The sequence below is a fragment of the Oxyura jamaicensis genome, chromosome 6, assembly GCF_011077185.1.
Source record: "Oxyura jamaicensis isolate SHBP4307 breed ruddy duck chromosome 6, BPBGC_Ojam_1.0, whole genome shotgun sequence".
NCBI classification, from domain to species: domain Eukaryota; kingdom Metazoa; phylum Chordata; class Aves; order Anseriformes; family Anatidae; genus Oxyura; species Oxyura jamaicensis.
Window position 1 is genome coordinate 23,464,404 of NC_048898.1, and position 23,518 is coordinate 23,487,921.

The 23,518-nt window shown below is 49.1% G+C and overlaps 1 protein-coding gene across 4 annotated transcripts in view; it reads right to left on the bottom strand.

Moving 5' to 3' along the window:
• Positions 1 to 23,518, bottom strand: part of SH3PXD2A (SH3 and PX domains 2A) — a 248,826-nt gene that overhangs the window by 166,846 nt on the left and 58,462 nt on the right. For all 4 annotated transcript variants that reach the window (XM_035329641.1, XM_035329642.1, XM_035329639.1 and 1 more), the window contains exon 3: positions 14,394 to 14,469. In XM_035329641.1, coding sequence (XP_035185532.1) covers positions 14,394 to 14,469 — 76 coding nt within the window. The remainder of the gene's footprint in view (positions 1 to 14,393; positions 14,470 to 23,518) is intronic.

Here is a 23,518-nt window from a genome sequence, read left to right on the forward strand (position 1 = left end):
GGGAGTGAGAACATAGCTTGGATACGCCACACGGAGATTAGAAACATATGCAGCATCCGTGGTCCTCTGGGGAACGCCAGCCAGCTTCAGGCTACAGAGGAGGGAAAACAGAGAGGAGCCTGGAGGGGACGGCCCCCTGTTCAAGTGCTGGCATTGACGTGGACCCAAAGGACTTCAAAAAGGGAGGCAAGCTCCCACACTGGCTGCTTTGCAGCACCACAAGGCCCTACATGTGGCTTATGGGGTGAGGAAGCCAAGAGGAGCTGTGTCCCTGAGCAGGAAACCAGCACAGGCAAGAACAACAGAAGCAAGAGACAGAAGTTAGTGAGACTGAAAATGATTAACCCCCCTTCCCAAGGAGCCACTACAAGACAGGCTTTCCTGCAAGAGTACTGATGCTCTTGACGCTCAGGATAATAGCTTTCCTTCCACTGTATTAAAATGGCTAACAAATCTGAAACAAAAGTCAGATTTCCAAACACACACACACACAAACACGCACTGGGAACACACCGACACTTCAGAAAACAGGAGCCGGGGTCAGATGACGCTTGGGCTCTTCTGAAAATTTCCTGCTGGAGTCTGTCACTCTGTAAAACTATCCTGAAATAATTCAGACACCCTGGGCAGAAAAGCCAGCTGCTTCCCTGGGTCAGCCTGAGACCTGCTCTTGAGATCGCTCACTTGCCCACCCAAAAGAATTGCGCCTTGGGCAGGAGGCTTTCGCTGGCTGCCCCAGCAGCTGTAGCCCAGAAAAAAAAAAAAAACAACAATCTGGGATCCCCGTATGCCAAAGGGAGGTTCCTCCACCCTGCCTGTAGCAGCCTTTGCTTGCATGAGGCTGTGTTTTATGGAGAAAGACAAAAAGTGAGTAGTTTGCTCTGCCATGCATCCGTGCTGTCCTGTACCACGCGCTTTTATTGCGGTCCCGACATCACACGAAACCGTGCTTCGTGCAGCCTCCTGTAAAGCAAGCTCTTGTGGGAAAAAGGCCGGGACTGGGTTCCCCTGGTCTCCCCCCATGCTGTCCTGCAAAAGCCACAGATCCCACTGCGTCCCCATGCCAACCCTCAGCCCTTTGATGCCCTCGCTCCCACTCCCTCCTCGTCCCGGCCACCCTCTTGTCCCCTGGAGGATGAAGCAGCACACCCTCCTCTCTTACTTGTGCCATTGCACACAGCAGCAGCCAGGAACATTTTTTCCCTTGCAAAGGAATCAATTCACCATAACGCAGTAATTTAACTCTCCAGTAATTAAAAAGCCTAAGCTCAAACTCTCACTTCCACACAGTTACTCAGAAGGGAGGAAAACCAACAAAAACACTCGTAGCCATCACCAGAACCACCCCTGTGAAAGTCCTAATTCCCTATATTGCCTTAATTAAAAGCGGATGAATAGCAGCCCAGAAAGTTTTCAGAGAAATAAAGTCGATCTATAGGCTTAGGAAAATAAAGCAGGAGGAGGGAAACAAACACGAAAATCCTGCCAATTTTAGGGCTTACCAGAGGATTACAACATCTGGCCTCTCTTTTCAAGGGGAGGTGAACCAGGGAAGGGACGACACTGAACAGGACAAAGGCGCCGCACGGGGTGAGCATCGTGTGCAGGGAGCTGGTGGCAGGAGAAGAGGAGCAGAGAGAGGAGCAGGAGCAGAGCTCGGAGACATCGCCCTCGCCAGCACGGCTTTTCTTCGCAGCTGCCCCAAGTAACGTCCCTCCAGCTGACACCACAGAACAAAGGATCTGGGCTAATTGCGAAAGAAAGGGGCCCAGGGGGGAGAAAAGCCTGCCAGATGATGACTATAGCTGACCTCCAGCGAAACGGAGTGCGACTTGATGAGGAATAATCTAATCCATAAGAGCAAAGTATTTATCGGAGCTGCTACAGCAACACACCGCCCTGCTCCAGGGGACATCTGCAGGCAGAGGGGAACACGGAGCAGGACAGGCACCGGTCTGTCCTAGGCAATCAAAGGTCTTTCCTGCTACAGTACTTGAGTGCTACACAGTGTTTTACGGATTTAGTCTTTTAACACCCTAGGGAGATGTGGCAAATCTCATTTGTCTTTTTTTCTTTTTCCCCAGTAAAGAAGCACAACGAGACCAGGGGTAGACGCGAGCCTCCTCCATCCAACCTGCATCCCCAGATCTTCCGTTCCCTCCTTCTAAAACACCTGCAGCAGAGGAAAAACTGGGCAGGATTAACGACTACACAGGGCCTTACCCGATGATTTCCCAGATCACACCCTAGGGCTGAGGGAAGGAGAGAAGGCAAACGCGAGCCCCCGGCGTGGGCTCCAGCCCCAGGCAGCCTTCCCCTCGCTCCCACGCCCGCACACGGTGAAGTTGTCTCTGGGGCTTCGTGGGAGCAGCATCCACACACACCCAACGTGCACGCACAGAGTGAACCCAAACGGATTGTTTTTCCACTTGGGTGAGAGAAAATTAAAACCTCGTGAAAGTCATTTTTTTTTCCCTCGGAAAGAAAGCAAATTGACTTTGCTGAGCTTTACTGCATCTTAGCCTCCTTATCAGTTCAATTTCATTCTTAAGTCTTTTTAAAACCTAGTGTCATACAATCTGGCAGCCACAGTGATGGGCTTTATATAGAAAAACACAGGGAAAGGGTTTTCCAAAGCCCTCAGACCTGCTGTAACCGCTCCTGCCGAAATCAACAGTAAATCCAAGGATACTGCTGGGAGCAGAGGTCAAGGCTGAGTAGGCTCGAAGCTACAGAAACTTATGGGTGGGATTTTCAATCTCTTCAGAAGTGATTACTAATAACAAAGTATATTAAAAATAAAGAGCTGAGTTGTGACCCTGAAAATATTGACATATGTGCCTAGCTCACAGCTTGACAGTAATTATGGGGGGCTGATTTCTCTCACTTTCTCTAATGTAAACCAGGAATAAGAGTCCAGATGCTCGTGAAAAGCCTTGGCTCATAGAGAGTCAACTACAGCGATTTGGTGGAAGTGCTCGAGGTCTGCAGAGCTTTCAAACGTCCACATGCACACAGCAAGACTCTTTTGGTGCACCAGAACCCCCCTAAATCCACGGTCACACCAACATGTAAGGGCACCAAACGTGAGACTGGACTCTTCTGGCTGTGATGGTGCTGGATATCTGGAGAAACAGCACTAAAATCCACTCGCTTCTAATTGACCACAGTGGAAGTCAGATAAGGAAATGAGGGCTAGTAAAAAAAAATAAAAATAAAAATAAAAAAATAAAAAAATGTATTTTATTATATTTGTGCAGATCTGACTCTGTGACATGAATTAATCTAACTTCAAAGGATCCAACGTCGCAATTACAAAGCGTTGCATCAAGTATAAGCGTTTCCAGGCTATTATGCAAACCCAACTGAAATAATATTATGGGTACAGGATTACTCTAGTTCCCTAATCCCAAGAGGAAGAAGGATGTGACTTATTTTCTCATCCTGACAAATCATCTTAAGACATTGCTGAATCAGGCATGCCAGCAGCTCAAGAGGAAATAAGTAAAAATGTTTAACTTTTATTACCGAGTTTGAGGACTCGTTAATGAGAATGTAAAAATAATCTTATTTAAATCCCCTCATTGTTCACGATGTAAACCCTCAGACTGTGTAGTTACTTTGGAACGGACAATGAAAAGGGGTAGGAAAGGTCACTTCCACTGTTATTCATTTCCATGCTGTTTCACCTTCGGGTTCCTGCACAATGCAGCAGTCTTCACAGCAAACATGTCAGGGGAAAATGTTATAGTTGCATAAAGGCTACAACTGTTCCCACTACGCTAAAGCCATAAAACTATTGCAATTGAACCAAAACTTGATAACAGCTTAATGGCATAAAGCAGTATTTGGACTAAATCGAACCCAATCATATCACTCTAAAGTCCCTTTCCAAGTTAAAAAGCTTTTATTTACAGTCTTTACTTACAGCCAAGAGACTTTGACATATTTTAACTAACCTGCCTTCCTTGTCTTCTTAACCTTGGTCCCATTCCAAGAAAAAAAGATGTCATCTGACCACAGATGGGGTACAATTTCCAGCAGCAGAACTAACCCGCAACACAAAATCGCTGCTGTTTGTTCACTGAGTGATGGGGCACATCCTGGGGAGCCAGCTTAGCCAGTATATCCTTGATGAAACAGGTGGGGACAAACAGGCTCGAGGTATCTCTGATACCACATCAACCACTTACACAAAACAAATCTCTAAATCCTGCCTGTTTTAACCCTTCTGGTGCCACAGACACCACCGGGGAAGCAGGATGTGCCGAGACCAGCCAGTAGGTCAGTGTCATCGTTACGGGCACTCACTCCATCTCCTCGCAGCTTACACCACGTTGACACAACCATCACAGCCTGCTGCCCTGCAGAAACATGGCTGAGACTCTGTGGTCCTGCACCATTTAAGACCGTGGAGGGGGAAGAAGCCCAGGCAGGTGGACCAAGCAGCTCTGGTGGGCCATGGGATGCTGCAAGGAGAAGGGGTGCCACGTGGGGCAGCATCCCAGCTCCAGCTGGGAAGCTTTTGCTTGGCAGCTTGCGTGCTCACTCCAGCTGCTGGCTGCCCGCTGATGGCTCTCATGTCCCCTGTCACCACCTACCAGACCCAGCAGCAAGCAACCCCTTCTTCTCCCAGCCCCTGGGAGAAGGGGGTGGCTAGGACACTGTGCAAAAGTAAATATTTACATAGCCGGGGCCTTCCTTCCCCTGCCCTGTCTTTTCTCCCCCTTCTTAAAATGTCACAGATCAGCTGTTTTCATAATTGGGCAGGAAATGAGTTCCCTGCTGGCTGGCAGCTTAACACCCTTGTGCACCGTGGCTCCAACATCTGCCTCTGCTGCCTGCTCCCACATCCACCCGGCATCTTCAGGGGATGGATCTGGCTAGGAAGGAGAAGGAAGCAGGCATGGAGCAGCACAACTACTCAGCAGTCCTTGAACTACTGTGAAACCCCATCCCCTGGTCCACAGGTCAGCTCAGGATCCCGGGAGGCCCAGTGCTCTGTTTATGTCACTTCAGAGCAAACATCCAAACCAGAATAACACAGCTTCCTGCCTGTACGCAGCAGCGAGTGCACTCAGGAAATTCAGGCATATTTCAAGCTTGCGACTTTTTCTTTGTTCTTTGGACAAAGCCTTGTTCGCTGGAGATGTTGCTAAAAGGATTATTATCTATAGGAGACTTCTCCTCCCGAGAGGAAATGTGTTAAACACAATTTGGCATTTTCTGTGTGTTGCAGGAGCTGGGACTAGGCTAGAAATATTCTCCCTTCTCCTCTCTGCATCTTGGAAGCTGATGACTTAAATAGAGCAGCGGTGACGACACTGCCTGGTGGGAACAGGCAGCAAATGCTTTTTCCTTGTACTCTGATCTGATGGTTTTACTGCTTGCCCAAGAGGATACCAGGCTTGCACTTGATGGGAAGAGAGACATCCACTTGCATCTTTCACGCCGACAGTGCACGCAGTGAAGAAGTGAAGCCTGCCTGCCAGCCCCAGCACCTGCACTAAAAAGCCGAGTGCCAAAGCAGGTTGCGATGTTGTGCTTATTCCAGGTCAGCCCATGCTGCTCACAGCCCTGACCACGAGAAGGAACCTGCGAGTCGGAACCTGCCAGTGGTTAGGGTGTAAAATCAGAAGGAATGCCATTTTCTGCTCTTTATTTAGAGGTGGCAAAACCCTGGTAGAAAATGACATGGTGAAAGTGCTTAGCTTCAGACCCAAGGAAATCTGAGAGCAAACATTAATTACCTCCATCCCAAGCACAAGCCTGGGGCCTGTATTAGCACCTCTGTGAATGGGAGAAGCTCAAAAGGATTGAGTTTCCCACTTCTAGGACTCACTTTCTTTTCCTCATCTACCTGCCCTCACTTTCCTCTTTCTAATTCCCCTGTTATTCCCTCTCTCCGCTTCAGTTTTCCCTTTAAACAGGACAAAAAAAGTCATAGGGCTTAGACGCTGCCATAGGTTATTTCACTCGAATGGAAGTACATTCAGTCTGGCAAATCCCTGCCTGCAGTATCGCCTCGCTCTGCTCCTAAGTGTAAAGATCCCCTTATGTGTAAGAACAAACGCGTTCATAAGAGCCTTAAAATAGCCACACTGTGGAGCAGGAAGGTCTGCAAACATAGCACACTTAAGAACATCAGCGCCCAAAAAGCTTCATAAATAGAGAAAATAGAGTAGGAGAAATCACTTGTGATCAGGCAGCAAATTCCCAGGTTCATTGTTTCCAAATCCTCAGGAAAAAAATAATCCCAACTTATTTTAAGCATGTGAGTGTATAAATAAATCAGCTGGCCCAGCCAAAAGGCAAAGGGGGATGAAAACAGATGCAAACAGAGTTCTGGGCTATTACTTAGCCGTGAATATCAGCAGGGCTCTGCTCTCCTATATTGCCTAGGCAGCTTAAATACAAATACAACAGAGACAAGATCTGGCAAAGAAACATCCAGAGGGAATCTCTAGAGCCTGTGGGACTGCAAAGCCATCATAGTCCCTGGCAAGCCTGACTCCCGTGTTAAAAAGCACTTCCATTATATGGGTCATTTGTTGATGGATTGTGGGAAAAAGTCAGATCTCAACCGAGAGATGAAGACAAGCAAACCCTTATATAAAGCCACCTTTTCCCCAGCCTGTGGGTTGAATGCAGAATGCTCTCAGACTTGCTACATACCAGCCACTTTAGATTACAGACTTGCAGAGTTATTTTTAAAAAGTAATTATAGTAGTAGAGGGCACACTCATCTGGAACAGCTGCCTGAGGAAACGACGAGCCCAGTGCAGCTCAAACTGCTTTTCAAGTCTATAATCGTGTTTATTTATTGCCTTTAAAAACAAGAATCGAAATCCAACTAATTTCTGGGCAAAAACGTCTGTATATTTCCCCAAGGAATCCAGGCAGCTCTACTGCACTGAAAAGTTGCCCTGGTTGCAGGCAGCTGTACTGCACTGAAAACCTTTTTGGTTGAGCATCAAGCATTGAAAAAAAATCTCATTAGCTCTGGCTTCAAGCAAACCCAAAACAAAAACTTTTCCATTCTTTGTTTTCCCTTGAAACTGTGGCTTGGTAATTACAAAACCCTCATCAGGAGACTGATGGTCTAAGAGAGGCACATCATCTTCTGCGTATGCTGATTGCTGCCCAAAGGTGGTTTCTGTTTGCACTCTTTACGTGTAAGGGAGGAGAAAAATATTCTGTAGGTTTTTGCTACTCCAAAATGGGTATTGTTCTTCATTTCAGTTGCTGTATTGTAGATATGGGATCTATACACTGAAAAAGAACTCAGGGTTGAAAGAGACAGGAAAGGACCAGGTACTGGGGCAGAAGTCACCATCATCTCCCTTCTCAGGTATCTTTCAGAAAGTGGGACTGCCTACAGAAATCAAACCCGAATCCATCAAACATGCTGCATGTTAGGCTCACTCGTGCTTTGCCTCCACACGAGTGGACAGCTGAACCTACAGAGGACCTCGGGTAGAAAAGTACTGACAGCAAATAACTGCAGCAAGCAACGGGGTCAGTGCCCGGCTTTATTCAAAAATAGAATAGAAGAACCCCACTCACCCACTCCATCATGTTTTTGATCCCTTTTATAATGAAATTGGGCCTTTGGCTCAAGCCCCGTTAATGCCCAAAGGCCTCCAGGTTGCCTGATGTTGCCTTTGAAACAGGCTCAGTACACAAAGCCCAAGGCCCCCCGCACCCAATTACGTGGGGCTCATTACAACTCCGGTAGCTCCATTCTCGGAGGGAAGCAAGTGCTCTGAAAGCCGGCGGTTGTTGGCAGCTGGCTCTTTTTTTGCAGGTTCTTCAATCCAAAGCAGCCTAAGGGCATCCTATGACCTCATGCTTGACGACTGTAAAGACTCAAACCCTAAAAATATCTCCATGGGATCTGAAGAAAATAATCCTCCTGCTTGCCCCCCTGAAAATCATCAATCCTCCCGCCGCTCGGCCCAGGAACTGCCACTTCCTCCCGGCACTTCTCGCTTTCCCTTCAAGCCTGGAGCCGACAGGAAATACATTCCCCTCTTGTAAGAGACAGGAGATGAATTTTCCGCAATAGCTCTCCTAGCAAAGCAGAAAATAGAAAGAAACAATAGCGACTGCTTTCTTGAACAATAGGAGCTTCTGAAGAGTAACTCACCAGAGGCACAGCATCACCCACTTATCAGCCGGTCCCAAATAAGCCTGAGTGGAAACCAGCCAAGGACCTGTTAGCTGTCTCGCTAACACACTGCCTCAGCCCAAATAGAAGTTTTAAAGCTGGAGGCATCCTCCCTTTTCAACGAAGGGGAATGAAAATTGACATAATCTATATTAAGAGGAAATTATACTGCATTATGGCATGGCCCCCAAAAGGCTTTCCCACCGACTTCAAGCCCGCAGCATCCTACACCGTGAGATACCTCGTGATCCCCTGGCAGATCCTCTGAGGTAGGGACAGGGGACCACAACACTGATTTACTGCAGGTGGGTGGAAGGGGATGGAGTGACAAGAGCCGCCCCTTCACCCTCCAACCTGCTCACAGCCTGCGAGGAGCCCCCTGTCCCACGGCCCCATGGGCTGCGAGGGGCTGGATCCATGCAGCAGGCTGTGTCCAGAACCTGTTCGCTCGGTGAACCTGTTCCTGCTTTGCAGATCTTCTTTTCTGGGGGAAATGCTTGTTGCCTCCTATTCAGGAGACCATGGCAGAGTGCCTCTGGTTACCTACGCCGGTTACGTGTTATTTGTAGCACTCCGGCATTACTCAGCAAAGCAGTCAGCTGAGACGTGTCTGGGTGCATGCCTATCGAACCTGCAGAGACTACTCCTGCGTACAAAGGCACACTGTTTAGGATGATTTAATTCATACTTTAATCCAAAAAGTCAGATATGATTGGTCTAAGAAAACTTTATCTGATCTCTTTTTTTTTTTTTTTTTTTTTTAACCTTTAAGCTATTTTTGACTGGCTCTGAGCTGCTGCAGTACTGATCCCTTCAATGTGGGTCAGGGATTCAACACGATGCTAAAGAAAAGTTAAACTAGCTTGCTAATACCTTGCTGCTCAGGCTCAGAGAGCTGCAGGAGAGGATAATCAAAAGCGAAAAACAAGCCTGAAATTAAATATATTTCTGCTCATAAAATCCCTCTAAGAATTAGGACGAGGAATGCATTTCCTTTTAAATGCCACCCAGCAACAACCTCTTCAAAGGAAAAAGAAGCCAATAATTGGAACATCCCTGTGATTTCTACGGGTCCTTCTTACCACCGGGAAGGAGTGCTCTTTGAAATCCCCGTGTGTTCTGCCTCCATGAGGTGGGGAGAGTAAATGCAGAAAATGCCCTAACTACGGCTGGAATTCAGTCCCTTTGACAGAATTATACGCAGCCACGTCTTAATTTTGCTGATCCTGGTCTTGATTTACACAGGTGGAATGGGAACAGCAGGATCCAAAGGTCACCACAGCCTCAGTGACTGGGGTAAGCCCATCCTCTCTGCTTCAGCACAAGAGCAGCCTCCCAAGATCTCCGAACAAATGCTGCTTCTCCTGCAGCCCGGGGAAAAGCAGACGGAGCCAAGCTGGAGCACACACAGCTGAGCAGAAAAGCAGCCACTCAGCACCACCGAGAAAATCCTGCTGCAAACCTGCTCGAGCCTTTCTCCTCAGTTTCCTCTTCCCCAGAGAAAAGACAGCATTTGAAAGGGAAAAAAAACAACAACAAAAAAAAGCCAAAAAAAAAACCACAACACCGAACCAAACCGGAGAAGCAGACATAGCCACCTGGGATGCAGTTCATCGGCAGGAGCTCTACCTCCCCGCTGTAGCCTGCGAGCGGCCAGGATCGGGGGCGAGGACGGTCCCGGCCGGCGTTCTCTGGAGGTTACTCCCCGTCCTCCCGCATTGTGCAGCACGGCGAGGGAGGCTCCCGCCCGCGCTCCCCGGCCGGCCCCAGGTGCCTGGGCGGCGCTGCCATCGCCTCCCGTGCCCGAGGCCACCGCCGCGCCCTTCCCACCACCCTCCTGGCGCACGCAAGGCTGCAGCCGCCCTCGGCCGGGACTCGCGCCCCCAGAACCTGCTTTGTTCCTTGCCGGGCCGGGGTGCAAAGCCCCAGCGTGTTCTTGCTGCCTCAGGGCCCAGGCAGGAGGAAGCCCCAGGGACCCCTTCCAGATGGTGCTGGGGTGTTTCTTCTCTCGGGGAGAAAGCACAGCTCTTCCTCAACAGCACTGTCTGGAGCCTCGCCTCCGCCAAGGAGAGGAGCAGCAGCGCCGTGGTTTCCTCCCTCATAGCAGTTCAGGTGCAAAATCAGGAGGAGAAAATAGTAACGAGGCCAAAATGCAGCAGAGGAGAGGAACAGACCTTGCCTGCTCCGGCCCACCAGCTGCCTTCGTCTTCTCCCCGTGTGTCCCCAGGGAACCCCATCACGTCATCGGGCCGGTGCCATCTCATCCACCACACTGGCATCCCTCCCGGTGCCCCAAGATGGGGCCACCAAGCTCCACAGGGAGCACACACCCCAAAAAGCCTGTCCTCTTTCTTCTTTGACCCAGCTTCCCAGGGGTAAGGAAAATCAGGCAAATGAAGCAGAAAGCCCAAGCCCCTCTCCCTCGCAGTGATCCGCAGCCCAGTAGCCAGCGCCATGGGATGATTTCATGCTGTGCAGCATCTTCCCCAAGGCCGTGCTTTGGAAGACACTGTGGGACAAGAGGAGCTGACATCCCTCTAGCTTCAGCTTTGTCTCCAGATGCCTCTTCTATTTAGTGCCAAAAGAAATAAAATAATGCAAGCCACGGAGTCTCAGGGTCAGCCGTTGCAGAAGCGTTAATCCTGGGGTTGTGTTGCCCAGGCTCTGTCATTTGTGTTTGCCACTGTGCTCTCCAGAAGCACAACAGACCAGTCTTGTCAGCTGAAGTTCCTTCATTAATTACCTCAAGATCCCCGAAAGAAGGGAGGACAAACCCATAACCTCTTCTCCCTGCTGATGCAGATATAAAAGTATTTGATGGGGAAGGTGCAAAGCTCCATGTCCACCCTCTAAAGATTGCCCTTCAGATACGGCAGCAGAAGAGGTGAGGGAGAAATCAGTGCCTTTTGCGCGGGCTCAGCCAACAGTCCCACTGGTACAGCCAGACAGTGCTTTTCATCTCTGCCTTTTCACAAATTGTCTTTGGTCTAAAATGGGTTTTTGTGGCAAATTTTTATTCTAACTCTTCCACAAACTCCTTTCATCCTCCCTAACAAAAATCTCATATTGCCATCTTAGAAAATACGTCATGCTCTCTGGTCTCTCCACAAAGGTCTTCTTATGTGTTTCTTTTCTGCCTCCTCTGCCCTGATGGAGACTTTCCCAACAGTAAAAGGGAAATCAGAGAGAAGAAAGGAAGAACTGATAAGAAGATATAATGGGGAGAGGGGAATAAAAATGTAAATTTTTCCCTCTCAATACGATAAAGAAAAAAAAAAAAAGAGATCAAGAAAAATGAGGGTAGCGGGGTGAGCCTCAAGAAGTAAAATCAAACTACAAAACAGCCCACAGGACTTCTTTTTCCTTTCCTTCGTGGCATTGAGGCTGTACAGTCCTTATTTACATAGAAGGGAAGAGGGGGAAAACATTTGAAGATACAAACTGATAGAAAGACAATACAAAAAAAAGATGTCTGAAGGACAAGAAAACTGCCCTTTTCTGCTGTGGCCTCTCCTTGGAGGGCAAGGCTCTGAACTCTGTTACACTTTTCTTGTTCCTACAGGTAAAAGAGTTTCAGCACAGTCAAACAATAAAGCCTGATTACCCCAACGGGGAGGCAGCCTTGCCTAGTAATTTGCAGCAGTATAACCACAGCAAAACAGCAGCAGTGAGAGCAAAGGGGGCTGTCAGCTGTGCGTAAAGCAAAACCCACAGGCACAACGTACCAGGTCAGCGAAGCAGCGGGCAGCTGCCAGCACTCCGTCACGCCCCAGTGGGGACGAAACCTGCAGCAAAACGCCTCCCAGGACCGAGGGGTTTGAAGGCTGCACTCCTACTTTGGGGCCCACAACAGGGTTAGGGGGCCCTCGGGCCCTACCTGCTGCAGCCATTCCCTTTTTCTTCCTTTCCAGCCCATTGCTGCAGCAGGAGATTCGGGTTTTGCCACCACGCTTCTGAACACCCACCACATCTGCACGGGCTGCTGCGGCTCCACCGCCCTACGAGTGACCAGTCAGCCAGACCCACGCACACCTTCTGCTTCGGCAAAGCGACCTTAATTCTCCAAGCTCGGAGCACGCCTTTATTTCAGGACAGCACACTGCGGACATGCCGGAGTGCTGGTACCCAGCAGCCTCGGGCTGGTGTGTGTCAGCTTTGTAAAACAGACCCGATGGAGGGAAGCCACCAAAGCCTGCAAGCTGCACTCAGCACCTGGCAGTCACTCCAGCTTGGCTGAATCAGGCCAACAATAAGCAAGCAAGATCATAATATCTTCACAACAGTAAGATTTAAGCACAAACATCTGCCCTGCTGTTTTTTAATGAAGACAGTTGATAGCTAGGTATTTGTTTCAGCGATCCACAGCTCCGGCAGCAGAAATGCCATGCATATTCTAATTACGGCAGCTAGTTTATTTAACAGTTTGACATTGTTTGACATGTCGCTGAGTCACCTTGTTGCTGGATAAAGCAACAAGGGCTTTTCAGCAATTCGACAAGAAAGAGGCAAAGAATCAGTATCAAAAGTAGAATGTATATCACAGATATTTTAAATTAAATACAGATGAGGTCTATTCTCTTCTGGCAGCTCCTCTCTTTCGGACACTGAGTCAACCCACATGTTTCCCAGATACAACTCTTCCCTCAAGGACACACAGCAATACCATCTCCCTCATGTTCTTGGAGGGTGGGAAGCGTTATAATGGGCATATGGGATGTGTCTCATCCTCCGCAAATATCACCTACCCATGTACCGGGATATCCATCACCAAGAACTGCAGGCAGACAGAGCAGCAGCGACCTGCAGTCAGCCAGCATTTTTCTAAGAAAAAGTAAAAGAAAATGGCCAGTAGCAGTCAATAGAGGAGGAACAACCGTTACCTGCAGACAGAGATTTTCCTACAGCACCTCACCTAACGTCATTTCAACACCTGTGTAGTGCTTTTTAGGGATCGCAAAATGCTTAGCAGCAAGGAAAGCAGGCAAGCAGTACCCATCCTCACTGTACAAATGTTTCACAAAGTGACTCATCTACAAGTTTGCTGGTGACACAGCTGAAAATAGAGCCTGACCTTGGGCTCCTCTCATTCCAGGTTAGAAATTGAGGGCAACACCACCTCCCCCTGGCTGCAAAGGATCCGGATGCTGCACAGAGAGCTGCAGAGAGCAAACCCTGATCCCTGGGGCTGCTTTCCAGAAGGCCCGTGGAGGCTGCCAGGCTGCCGTGCTGCCCTATTGTGGCTCCAACGCTTGCGTCACGTATTTGTGCTGCTGGCTTCCAAGTCCCTGCTCCCTGCTAGCCCCGGAGCTGTGCTCGCCACACATCTGGAGCAGATGTTCTGCCTACAAACAGTGTCAGGGACCGCAGCACACTCCTGGGAAGGACTAAGCCCTCCCATCACCGCTTGTCTTTACAGACCTTTGGGGAAGAGTTGGGATCTCCTTTTTATGGTTAAAGGCAGAATAGACCTTTTAATAGGCTGCAAATACTCCATTTATCTTAACACTCAGTGCAGCGAGCCAAACTTGAAGCCAACAGCCAGAATCGTGCAGTCAGACAATAGGGAGCTGGCCTGAGCCAGCATTTCCAAGAGCACGCTGCAGTCTGGCTCAACGCACTGTGCCATCCCTGCAGTCGCTGCTGGAAGTGTGTGCAGTTACCCCAAGGAGAGGATATCTATCATGTCTAGCCCCTCTCTGAAATCTGTCAGAGGGACAGCAGCTCAGGCCAAAAAGACATTTATTTAACTTTTTGGCCAGTATTGCAGAAACCCCTGTTTGCATTTAATCTTCTCCCAGTTTCCTTTATATCCCAGTAGCAACACTAACTATTCATCCCTTACTATGCAGGAACAGCGTCTGCAGAAGCATGGCACCCAGAAATGGAGACAATGGAGTCTCTGGTCTCCAGAGGCTCCCGAGCCCAGGCTCAGGCAATATAGTTGCACCCAGGGGGAACAGCCCCCTGGATGCCATCAAATCCTGTTGTGCAGCAGCACATGAAGCAGCCTGAACCTGAACAGCTGATGTAAGGTCCCCAGGGAGCCCTAAAGGCCATGACAGGTATTGAAGGAGGAAGTGGAGGCCTGCTATCACAAGCAGCACGTACGAGCTCCCAGGGAAAAGGCATGTGTAAGACCAGTCACAAAAAGCACTGGAGACAGTGGCTGTGCAGCCCCAGGTGCTCTCACCCATCTTGTTTAAGGCCTTTGCCTTAGCATTACCTGGTAGAAAAGGGATGATTCTTTGCTTGGGGTCTTTCTGGCCTCCTTCGATAGGGAACTTGTCCAGAAGCTGCATCTGCAGAGGAAACAGAAGAAATGTCTTAGGGGGAAAACACAGACTGGCTACTTAGGGACGGGATTTCTTGGCCTGTGAATGGTTTGAGAGAGAACTAGCAAAGCAAAGCAACTGCAGGAATCCCTCTGCCCAGTTGCAGAGGAGACTGTACATGAAGATACGATACTGCTCACTCCAAGAAAGGGAGGGCAAGTTTCTGGCAGCGCACAGGAGCTGGGATGGGGCCCGGGCAGACATCTGAGCCTGGCCTTGCCACACTTCTAAAATTAGGCTCTCATCCTTCATCACAAATGTGCCTTGTCTCTACTGCACAGTCTGCCCGGGTTGGTAGAGACAGTTTTTACCTGTCCCTATGACAGACCACCTGCCAAGCTAAAAATGCTGTTCAGACAAGCAGATTAAGGGCTGTTCAACAAACTCCCCTATCCGTCTACTGGCTGGCAAGGCACTGCCCGCTGCCCTGGCCCATTAGGAGCATTTCTGTTTTCCCAGGGACCAACAGAAGGGTGCCAAGCACCCTTGAGCACATGGTTATGGACCACCTGAGCCAGCATTTTCTTAAAACCTCCAAAAGCTACCTTCTGGGGACTCACCCAAGCTCCCACTAGCCCAGTCACCCATTCCCAGCAGACCGGGAGAGACGTCTTTCAGCCCACAGTAGGCCCTGCAGCCCCTGAGGAAGGAAGCCAAGCCCTCCCGCTACCTGGCCTCACAAGACCCCTGTCTTCTCACCTGAACTCCATCCCCACGCAGCCCAAAACAAACACCTAAACTGGCAGCGGAAGCTCACCGGGGGGGCTGTTCAGCCAGCGCCGAACTGAAGCAGTGCTGTGTCCAACAGCGAGGCCGTTTGAGCTAACCACCCTTTTGCTACCTCAGTAGATTTCCTTTAAGAAATATTTTTTTTGCTATAACAGGAAAAAAACTGATTTTTTTTTCTTTACTGTTTTTGTTTTAAGCACACAGAGCCCTTCTCCTCTTCCACGGCACACAACATCCCCGGCGTTTTCCCCATATGGAACGGCAAACCAGAGATCAAGAGGAACCTCGGGAGTAGAGGGAACATCTGTGCAGGAGAAAAACTTAAAAGATCCCACATGTTTCCCCGTCAGGGAGTCAGCCTGGTAAATAAATAGACCGTAGCTTTGCGGATTGTTCGCTAACTCACTTTTCTACCTACAGAGCCATGATTTTTATTGAAAAAGGGAAATTTTGTTTTCTTCTGGATGGAGCTCCGGGTGTCTGAGGACAGCCATGGGCAGGAGTTTTGTTCAAAGAAACAAAGGGGAGGGGGAAAAGCCCCACCGATTCACTTGAAACTTCCCTGCTCCTGCACTTTCAGCCAGGATTCTCACTTTACTATACAGTGACTTACTCAGGCTGGAACCGATACAGTCAAATTCTCATGGTTATTCTTGGAGTTAGATTAGCTTGGCTAATAGAAGCCTTGTTAACCACATCAAGAGCATCGCAATGTGTACAACAGCTCTATTTATCTAAAGGGTGGATATCAGCAAAATAGATACAACAAGCTACAGCTGGAAGAGTTTGGCTACACTTTCCTAGACGACACTGCCCCGGCTCTCGCTTCCGCTGGGAGGGTCTGGGTGGCAGAGAGCTGGGGGTGGCACAGGTTCTCCGGAGGCCATCGGTGTGATTCACAGGGCCACAGCCTGTCCTAAAGGTGAAATCCCCTGGAAACGTGGCAGATTTCTCATCTTCTTTGATATATCAGGCAATATCCCAATGGGCAACAGAGAAAATTAAAGGCAAGGAGTGAAGCTGCTGCTTCAACCCTTCAGGACGTCAAAGCCAAACAAAATGAAGCACAGATCCTTCCTCAGCACTTCCCTGATGAGTTCTGCTATGCAAAACCAGTGCAAATTAGATCTAAAACCCTAGAAAAGCAGGGCCCTGTACCTTTACACCCATGGACAAGGACACAAAACAGAAGACAAGGAGAAAGGGGCTTAAGGAGGAAAAAACACACAGCAACAGGCCTGAATGAAACATCCCAAACTTGCCAGAGGTGATGGGGTGCCCTACGCCAAAGCCTAACAGCCTCAGCCCATCTCTAGTCCGAAGAGATGCTACCAGTGGAGATAAATGGAGCGGCCCGAAATGCAGGGAGCTATGGGCTGCACCACAGAAGCTCCTCCTGCTAGTCGCAGCACTTTCCCCATAGGGGTAATTAACAGCAGAAGACCAATACAGAGATTTTCGGTTCACTTAGATGTCTGCAGAGCATCCAGAAGTTGAAAACTCTTTAGTATATGACAAATTGTTTTCTGTGAAAGGAAATCATTCTGCTTATTGCAAATATACGCATAACTGATAAATATCATTCACTTATTGCCCCTGGCTGTTCTGTTCAGCCATGGGCAGCCTCCGCAAACTGTTTGAGACACAACATTCAACTTAGGGACAAGATTCACTGCATGAAGGAGTCACCTCCTGTTGCCTAGAGTAAAACCACCCTGGGGGAAAAGAAAGGAAAGGAAAGAAGGGCAGTCTGGATGTGGAGGCTTCCCAAAGGATGGAGTCAGGGCAGACAAGAAAACCAAGTGGGCAATGCATTTTCAGCAAACCTGCAGGAGCTCACACTCATTTTTTTCTGATTACAAACACTCGCACATAAATCCCACCGCAGGGAGGCTCCGACTGCATGACCAGTGGGATGAGCAGAAAGAAATCTGTCACCGTGGCACGGGGTGGGGGATCCGTTTGGGAACTGGGAGGGTATATGGAAACCGGGAAACGGGCTTCCCACCCAGACAGGCAGCCCGTCTGGAGGCAGGCTGAACAAACACACCCCGTTCCTGCTTCTGGCACAACAGATGTGCATCCACAAATAATTCGCCACCAAAACCACCTCCCCAGGCTTTGTCTCCCCAAATTACTCCGGGTTTGCCAACAGCTTTCCTACATAAGTCCTCCACAGAGTCCTGCCCTGGGCTCTGAGCAGCTTTGTTCTCACTTCTGCACTAAGCTCCTTTAGAAGACCTGCTGTAAACCTTGTGGTCCACATTAGGACTTTCTAACAGCAGTCAGTGAATGATAATGTAATTAATCAACATAAAAATCAAGGGAACTACTTGTGTGAGGCGCTGCTCGTTAAGATGAGCTCAGTCCCGGAGCACCATCCTACTCCGCTCCTTACTACCTGCACATCACCGTGAAACCACTTGACTGGCAAGGATAGAAGAGGAAAAGGATTTCAGTGGTATCACCTCTCATAATAACTGGCCCCTTTTTTGAAGTCCCAGCTCCTGGAGGCTGGGACTGGTTGTTTGAGAACCAGTATCCACTGTTAAAAAGCAATCAAAAACCACTCTAGCTTTTACAGTTCAAAAGATAAACTTTCAAACATCATCCAAATTCATCCTGAAAGGCCACGAAAATGAAAGACAAATAGCACAGTCTCTACGCTTTTGGCATAACTGTGGAGAGCTCTTGAAGCCACCTCGCACATTTAAGTTGCATGGGAAATGAGGGAAGGCCGCCTGTTAGGCCGTTACCTCCTTTCCATCTGTTCTGCTTCAGACCACCTCTACCCAAGAAGGTGAATATGCAGTGAAGAAAGAGATGCTCCTGCCAATAAGGGTCGTGTCTGGTTCAGCAGTCACCTGCTGAAGGCCTCTGCGACCACATCACATCAGTTCTGCTGTGAGAATTAGATTCGGCTCCCCATGCCTTGTGATGGCACCACCTGATTAAAAATCAAATGAGTTAAAACAAGCATCCTTTGAGACGCTCCAAGTACCATCTCTGAAGATGAGAAGCCAGGCAGTTTCCTGGTAATTATTTACTTACTGCCTGTTATTTACCGTGGTTAAACTTCCACAAAACAACATTTCCCTCTCTTTTAGGTGTAAGGACTAAAAGCACCTGAGACTAAGGGGTGACTTGTCTTTTGCAAGAGATCAGACTTTTACTCTGCCGTAAGCCAACCAGTGAGGGGAACACGAACATAAACTGCTTAATGAACTGATCCTGCAGCATTTGTCAGTGAAAATTTGTTCCTGATTTGGTCTCGAGGTTTTGGAAGCGTGACCAAATCTGACTCTGAAACTAACCCACAGACGGTACCTGATCACCGTTTATGCCTTACTCTATGGACTGAAGCTGGAGTTTCCTGCTGGGCTGTTAATTCCTGCCCTTCCTTCCCTGCAGCAGTTTTAACTCTCCCCCAGTTACAAGAGTGAAGTTCTCCACACCTCTTAAAATGAGCAAATTAGGACACCCACAGAACGGCTTATCAGAGCGCATATCTCGCTGGGTCCTTTCAAGCGGATGTAGGTTTGCCTTGTGCACAGATAAAATCAAAGTCCCCCAGGAGGTCAGTGCTGCAGTCACAGGAGATTTATTTTAACAAACAGAGACCCTGAGAATGACTTTCATCCAAACCCATTACTTTGGCAAGCGAAACAACATCCAGAGCTGCAAACGGATGCAGGACTCCGACCTTTTGCAAGGAGAGATGGGGCCTCTCTCTCTCTCTGCAGTGTCTGATTTACTCTTGTCCCAGCAAAATAGCCAGCTGATGAAAAGCAAATCACGACCACGAGACTGAGAACAGCATATTTCTAGCAAGGTGCCCCCCAGAAACTCCAGCGAGTTTGCCACCTTACGCTCCGGCACTCGAGTGGTCCCAAGGCTACCACTCATCCTACACTGAACGCAAAGAGGCAGATCGGCTTCTCTCTTCCCAGGTGCTCATCAGAAAATGTGCTTTTCGTTAAAAAACAGGCAAGCCAACAATAGCATGAACCTAGCCACTGCTGGACTTGAAAAGTAACGTACATGAGGATGAAGGGCAAAGTACACGAGGAGAGGTAGGCACCAGGCACAGAGGGCGAGCTCTCGGTGACCCCTTCTCACATGGTTTATCCGAGCTCAGAGTCCCAAGAAGCGACGAGGAGCTAAAGCCAGCTTGTGGGGCAGAGGAGAAAAGGCATCGGTACAAGTGTGGTGTTGTGTGCGCCCTTCTGCGAGAAGGCTGCAAAAGAAACTGAAATAAAAAAGCAGTGCTGCTACCAGGGATCTACACAGGAGAAAATGAAACTCACACCCTCACCAGGAAGGGTTTAGAGCATCTGCCACGCAAAAAAGCTTGAAAGAACCTGATGTGGCTAATGAAAGCTTAGATGAGAAGGGGGGGTAAGATATCAGAATAGAAAATGTTATTAATTAAACCCGGAGAAGCAGCAGCAATTTCCTTTCTTGCTGAAGATGAAAACCAGCTGTGCTGCTTGCTGACATGACCAACGGTTCCAGCATCATCAGCCACATTTTGAGTTACATATGGTGTGATTTGTATGGAAGGGCGAAGCCAGAATCAGGTTGAATCCTGCCATCTGCCAGAGCTTTCCCACGGATAAACCTCTCTGTGGCTCTGCCTCTGCTTTTGCAGCTGCAAAATGGGAGAGATCTCAGGAAGGTGACGTGAGAGCTAATCAAGAGCCATCAAATGCTCTGAGCCTTATTCTGCAGAGCAGGAGTCAGAGGCCAAATTTAAAGGAATTGTACTTCAAAATTAGCAGAACAGAAGCAAATGGAAGAAGTACCAGTGGCTTTCAGAAATGCTTATCCTCCCACTTGTGGGCTTGTCCATCTGTAGCGTATTGCACATCCTGGTTAACCAGAGCATCCAGGGTGGTCTTTGACAAGCCCCCAGTTCCAGCAAATGGCTCTCATCCTGTTCAGTACCACAGCAACATTTCAGTGGATTTCTAGCTCTGTCAGCAGGTGAAAACAAGCAGGAGTGGGGGTGACATGAGAGCCAGTCACCCCACGTTCACCTTGGATCATCCTGGTCAGAGAAGATCCCTTCCTCAGTGTGTTGATTCCAGGGCAGCTCTTCTGCTAGAGGGCATCGGTGGAGCATCCATGACATAAATGGGAAGACCTGACTTACCCCAGCTCAGGGCATGCTTGTGTTTACTCCTCCTCTGCTTTACGCTCTCCCAGGAACAAGAAGCCGCTTTGCTCCCCCAGACACAAACCTGCGGGAGGTCTGCCTAGCTCCCACCCCTTCAGAAAGTGACAGAGCTGAAACAGAGCTGCTCCTGAGCACAGCATCCATTAGGGAAAGTTCGCAGAGGACTTGGAGATCTTTGGGTGAGGTTGTGAAACAGACCGAGCCCATCTGTTAGCCACTCACATGGATAACCGATAGCCTCAGCAGCAGGAGGAGGTGAAAGTCCATCGCTTCCTAACGCAGTAACCAGTTCCCCAGTGCAGCAGGAATAATTACATCAGGCAGTCAGTGACACTGGCTGTCCCCTGGTGTTACACGGTGCCACAGCATGCAAGAGAAGCGCATTCATTCAATCACTAGGCAGCAGCAGTAACTGGCTTCCCTTTTATTTTGAAAGCAAAAGACAAGAAAGAATTAAAGCAAAAACCTTCCGGATAACCGGCTAACGTGCCTGACAGTTACAGCATTATAGGATGTGTTCTGAATTAAATATAGTGCAGTCCATGAGAAAGTCAAACAAAAGCAGGAAAACACATATAAAGTAAAGAGAACAGACATTTAAAGCATGGTGTCATCCCCAAAGGGAAAATGCCTCTCTCAGGTCTGAAAATTTCCACCAGAAACCTTGGAAATCTTACAAGCCCTTCAGTATCCAACTCAAACAGCCAGGAGAGGAGAAGGGGGGGAAGCAGGGAGTAGGGGTGTTTCCCCAACATAATCCATCAAAAGAGGGAACGCTGCTTCCCAGCTGACAGTTGGTATTTTTCTTAGAGAAATGCAGCTTTCTCCAAAAGCTCCGCAAAATGAGCCCGGCATTTGTAGCTAACACAGAGTAGCAAAACATTCAGAGGTGCTGGTTTGGGATGACAGAGCCACTCGGTGCATCTCTGAAGAGCTTCTCAGAAAGCCTACCCTGTCCCTCCACAGAGCAGCTATTGATATGTCCTGCCAGAAGCATTTTGTTTCCCCAGAGCTAAATTAGACTGGCCTCATCTGACTTAACCGCACTGGAAGATGCTGGGACAAAGGCTACTTCATGCTCTTCCATCTCTCCGTGGTGGTTTTACGTCCCTTGTTACTCTGCTATCTGCAGTGCGTTTGCCCCAGCAACATCCCTGGGAAGCGAGGCCACGCATTAATGCCTGTGGAAAGAGAGAAAAGAGACGAATGCTGCGGTTATATGGCATGGCAAGGTCGTGCAGAGATGACAGAGATGTGCTGATGCTATGCCCCGCTGGGTCAATTAGCTGAGCTTCTGAGGAAGGCTCCTAATTTTAGGAGGGGATGCAAACACTTTCCCTTTCTTCTGGAGCTAGAGCATCAAGAGCTGGCCCAGCTATTCAGGCTGCACAGTCCGGGCATGTCCTTAAAGGCTCGCTGCAGGGCACAGTGACAGTCTGGGCTGGAGCGAGGAGCTGACCTAACAGTGGAGCAACAGAAATGTGTCTGACGGCACCATCAGAGCACAAGTCCCATTTTTAAGTATGGTGGCAAGCGCAGGAGCTTCGCTGTAAGCAGAGGGAGCAGAGCACCAAGGTCGCCCCTGTTAATCGCCGCTTCCTCCATCGCCTGAGAACTCCATAAACATTTACCTTCTGTCCTGCTCTCAGCTGCAGCCCTTCCAAGCCAACCGCTGAGACACAGCGCAGCACCACGGACCTCTGGGGGTTTATTAGTGCATTAACCTTACTGAGCCACGGCAAAGGCCTCTCAGCACAAAGGCGGCCAGCTCCTAAATCCTACCGAGAGATCTTTGTCCTAGCAGGAGCAGCTCAGCCCAGCGGTGGGTCCGACACAAAGGCTGGACAGGTCAATGGGAGGCTGCAGGGTCCCAAAGCTTCCTGCCCTTGCAGCTGAAAGCAAGGTGCTGCAGGCTCTATCCGAGCACAGAGCCATCAGCAGAGCGCTGCTCTTAATTAAACACTTGCTGTTAGCACTAATTACACGCCATGTATTCAGGTCAGCACGATCTGCAGGCTGCTTTGGTTTTGCCCCAGCCTGTTTTGTCCAGCACGGTCCTTCTGTCAAATTATTCTTACAAGCCTCCTGACCTGCTCTGCAATGTCACAGGCTAAGGGCAGCACCTCACGGGCAGGGAACTGATTTATCGTGTAAGGGGTCTGCTCGTGTGCCAGCGTGACTCCCCCTGCGTCCAGCCAGTCCTGCGGGGCAGCTGAGGTGTCAAGTGCTGGAGAATCACATCTATCGTGCACAGCAGTACCCTGTTTGCCTTATTCCTCCCTTATAAAGAGGTAACAGCTGATGTCATCGGCGTTTTAAGCCAGGGCTCCTCAGACAGACAGAACCCATCTACATGAACAGATTTTGTTTGAAGCAGTGCAAAGGCTGCTGTGGGAGCGCTCTCAGACGCCATTTACACGCCGGAGGGCAGCTCATGGCGCACCCAGAGTCCATCCTTGGTGAGACTTCTGCTGCCCACACAGCAATGACCACTGCTTCGACTAACCCTGCTTAAACACACACTCTTGGCTAATTTGGTAGCGTTTCGTGACCCGCAAGGCTACTCCCCTGCTTGCACTACTACGAGAGAGATGAGGCTTTAGCTCCAAACGTATGAAATTTAATCCCCGTGTTTTCATAATCTACATCTTCTCTACAGCCTGTTAGCTCTGCTTGATATATTGTCCCCTGGAAACCACAAGTAACTTTAATATTGAAAGCAGAAACAATAGCTCCGAACGCAATGGCACATTTTCCTTTAGCAGCTCCATCTGCAATAGTATCTAGTCATCTCCGTGGGATGCTGGTTGTAGCTCTGGGGAGACGGGGAGAGCGGCCGCTCGGCTCAGCACAATGCAGAAACCGTGCCAAACAAAACACAACCACAGGTTTTAACTATGAGCTGGGAGGAGACTCCTTTGTCTTCTTTCTCCCTCTCTCCCTACCTCCAACAGTCGAGATGTTTTGCCTGTGGATCTGGTTCCAAGCACATGCGTCTCCCGTCCCTGGGGTAATTTAGAAAGGAGCACAGACGACGAATCCCATCAGCCGAGCGGGCAGACGGAGCTGCATGTAACAGATATCTTGCTCCGGGCCTCAAGGGAGGCA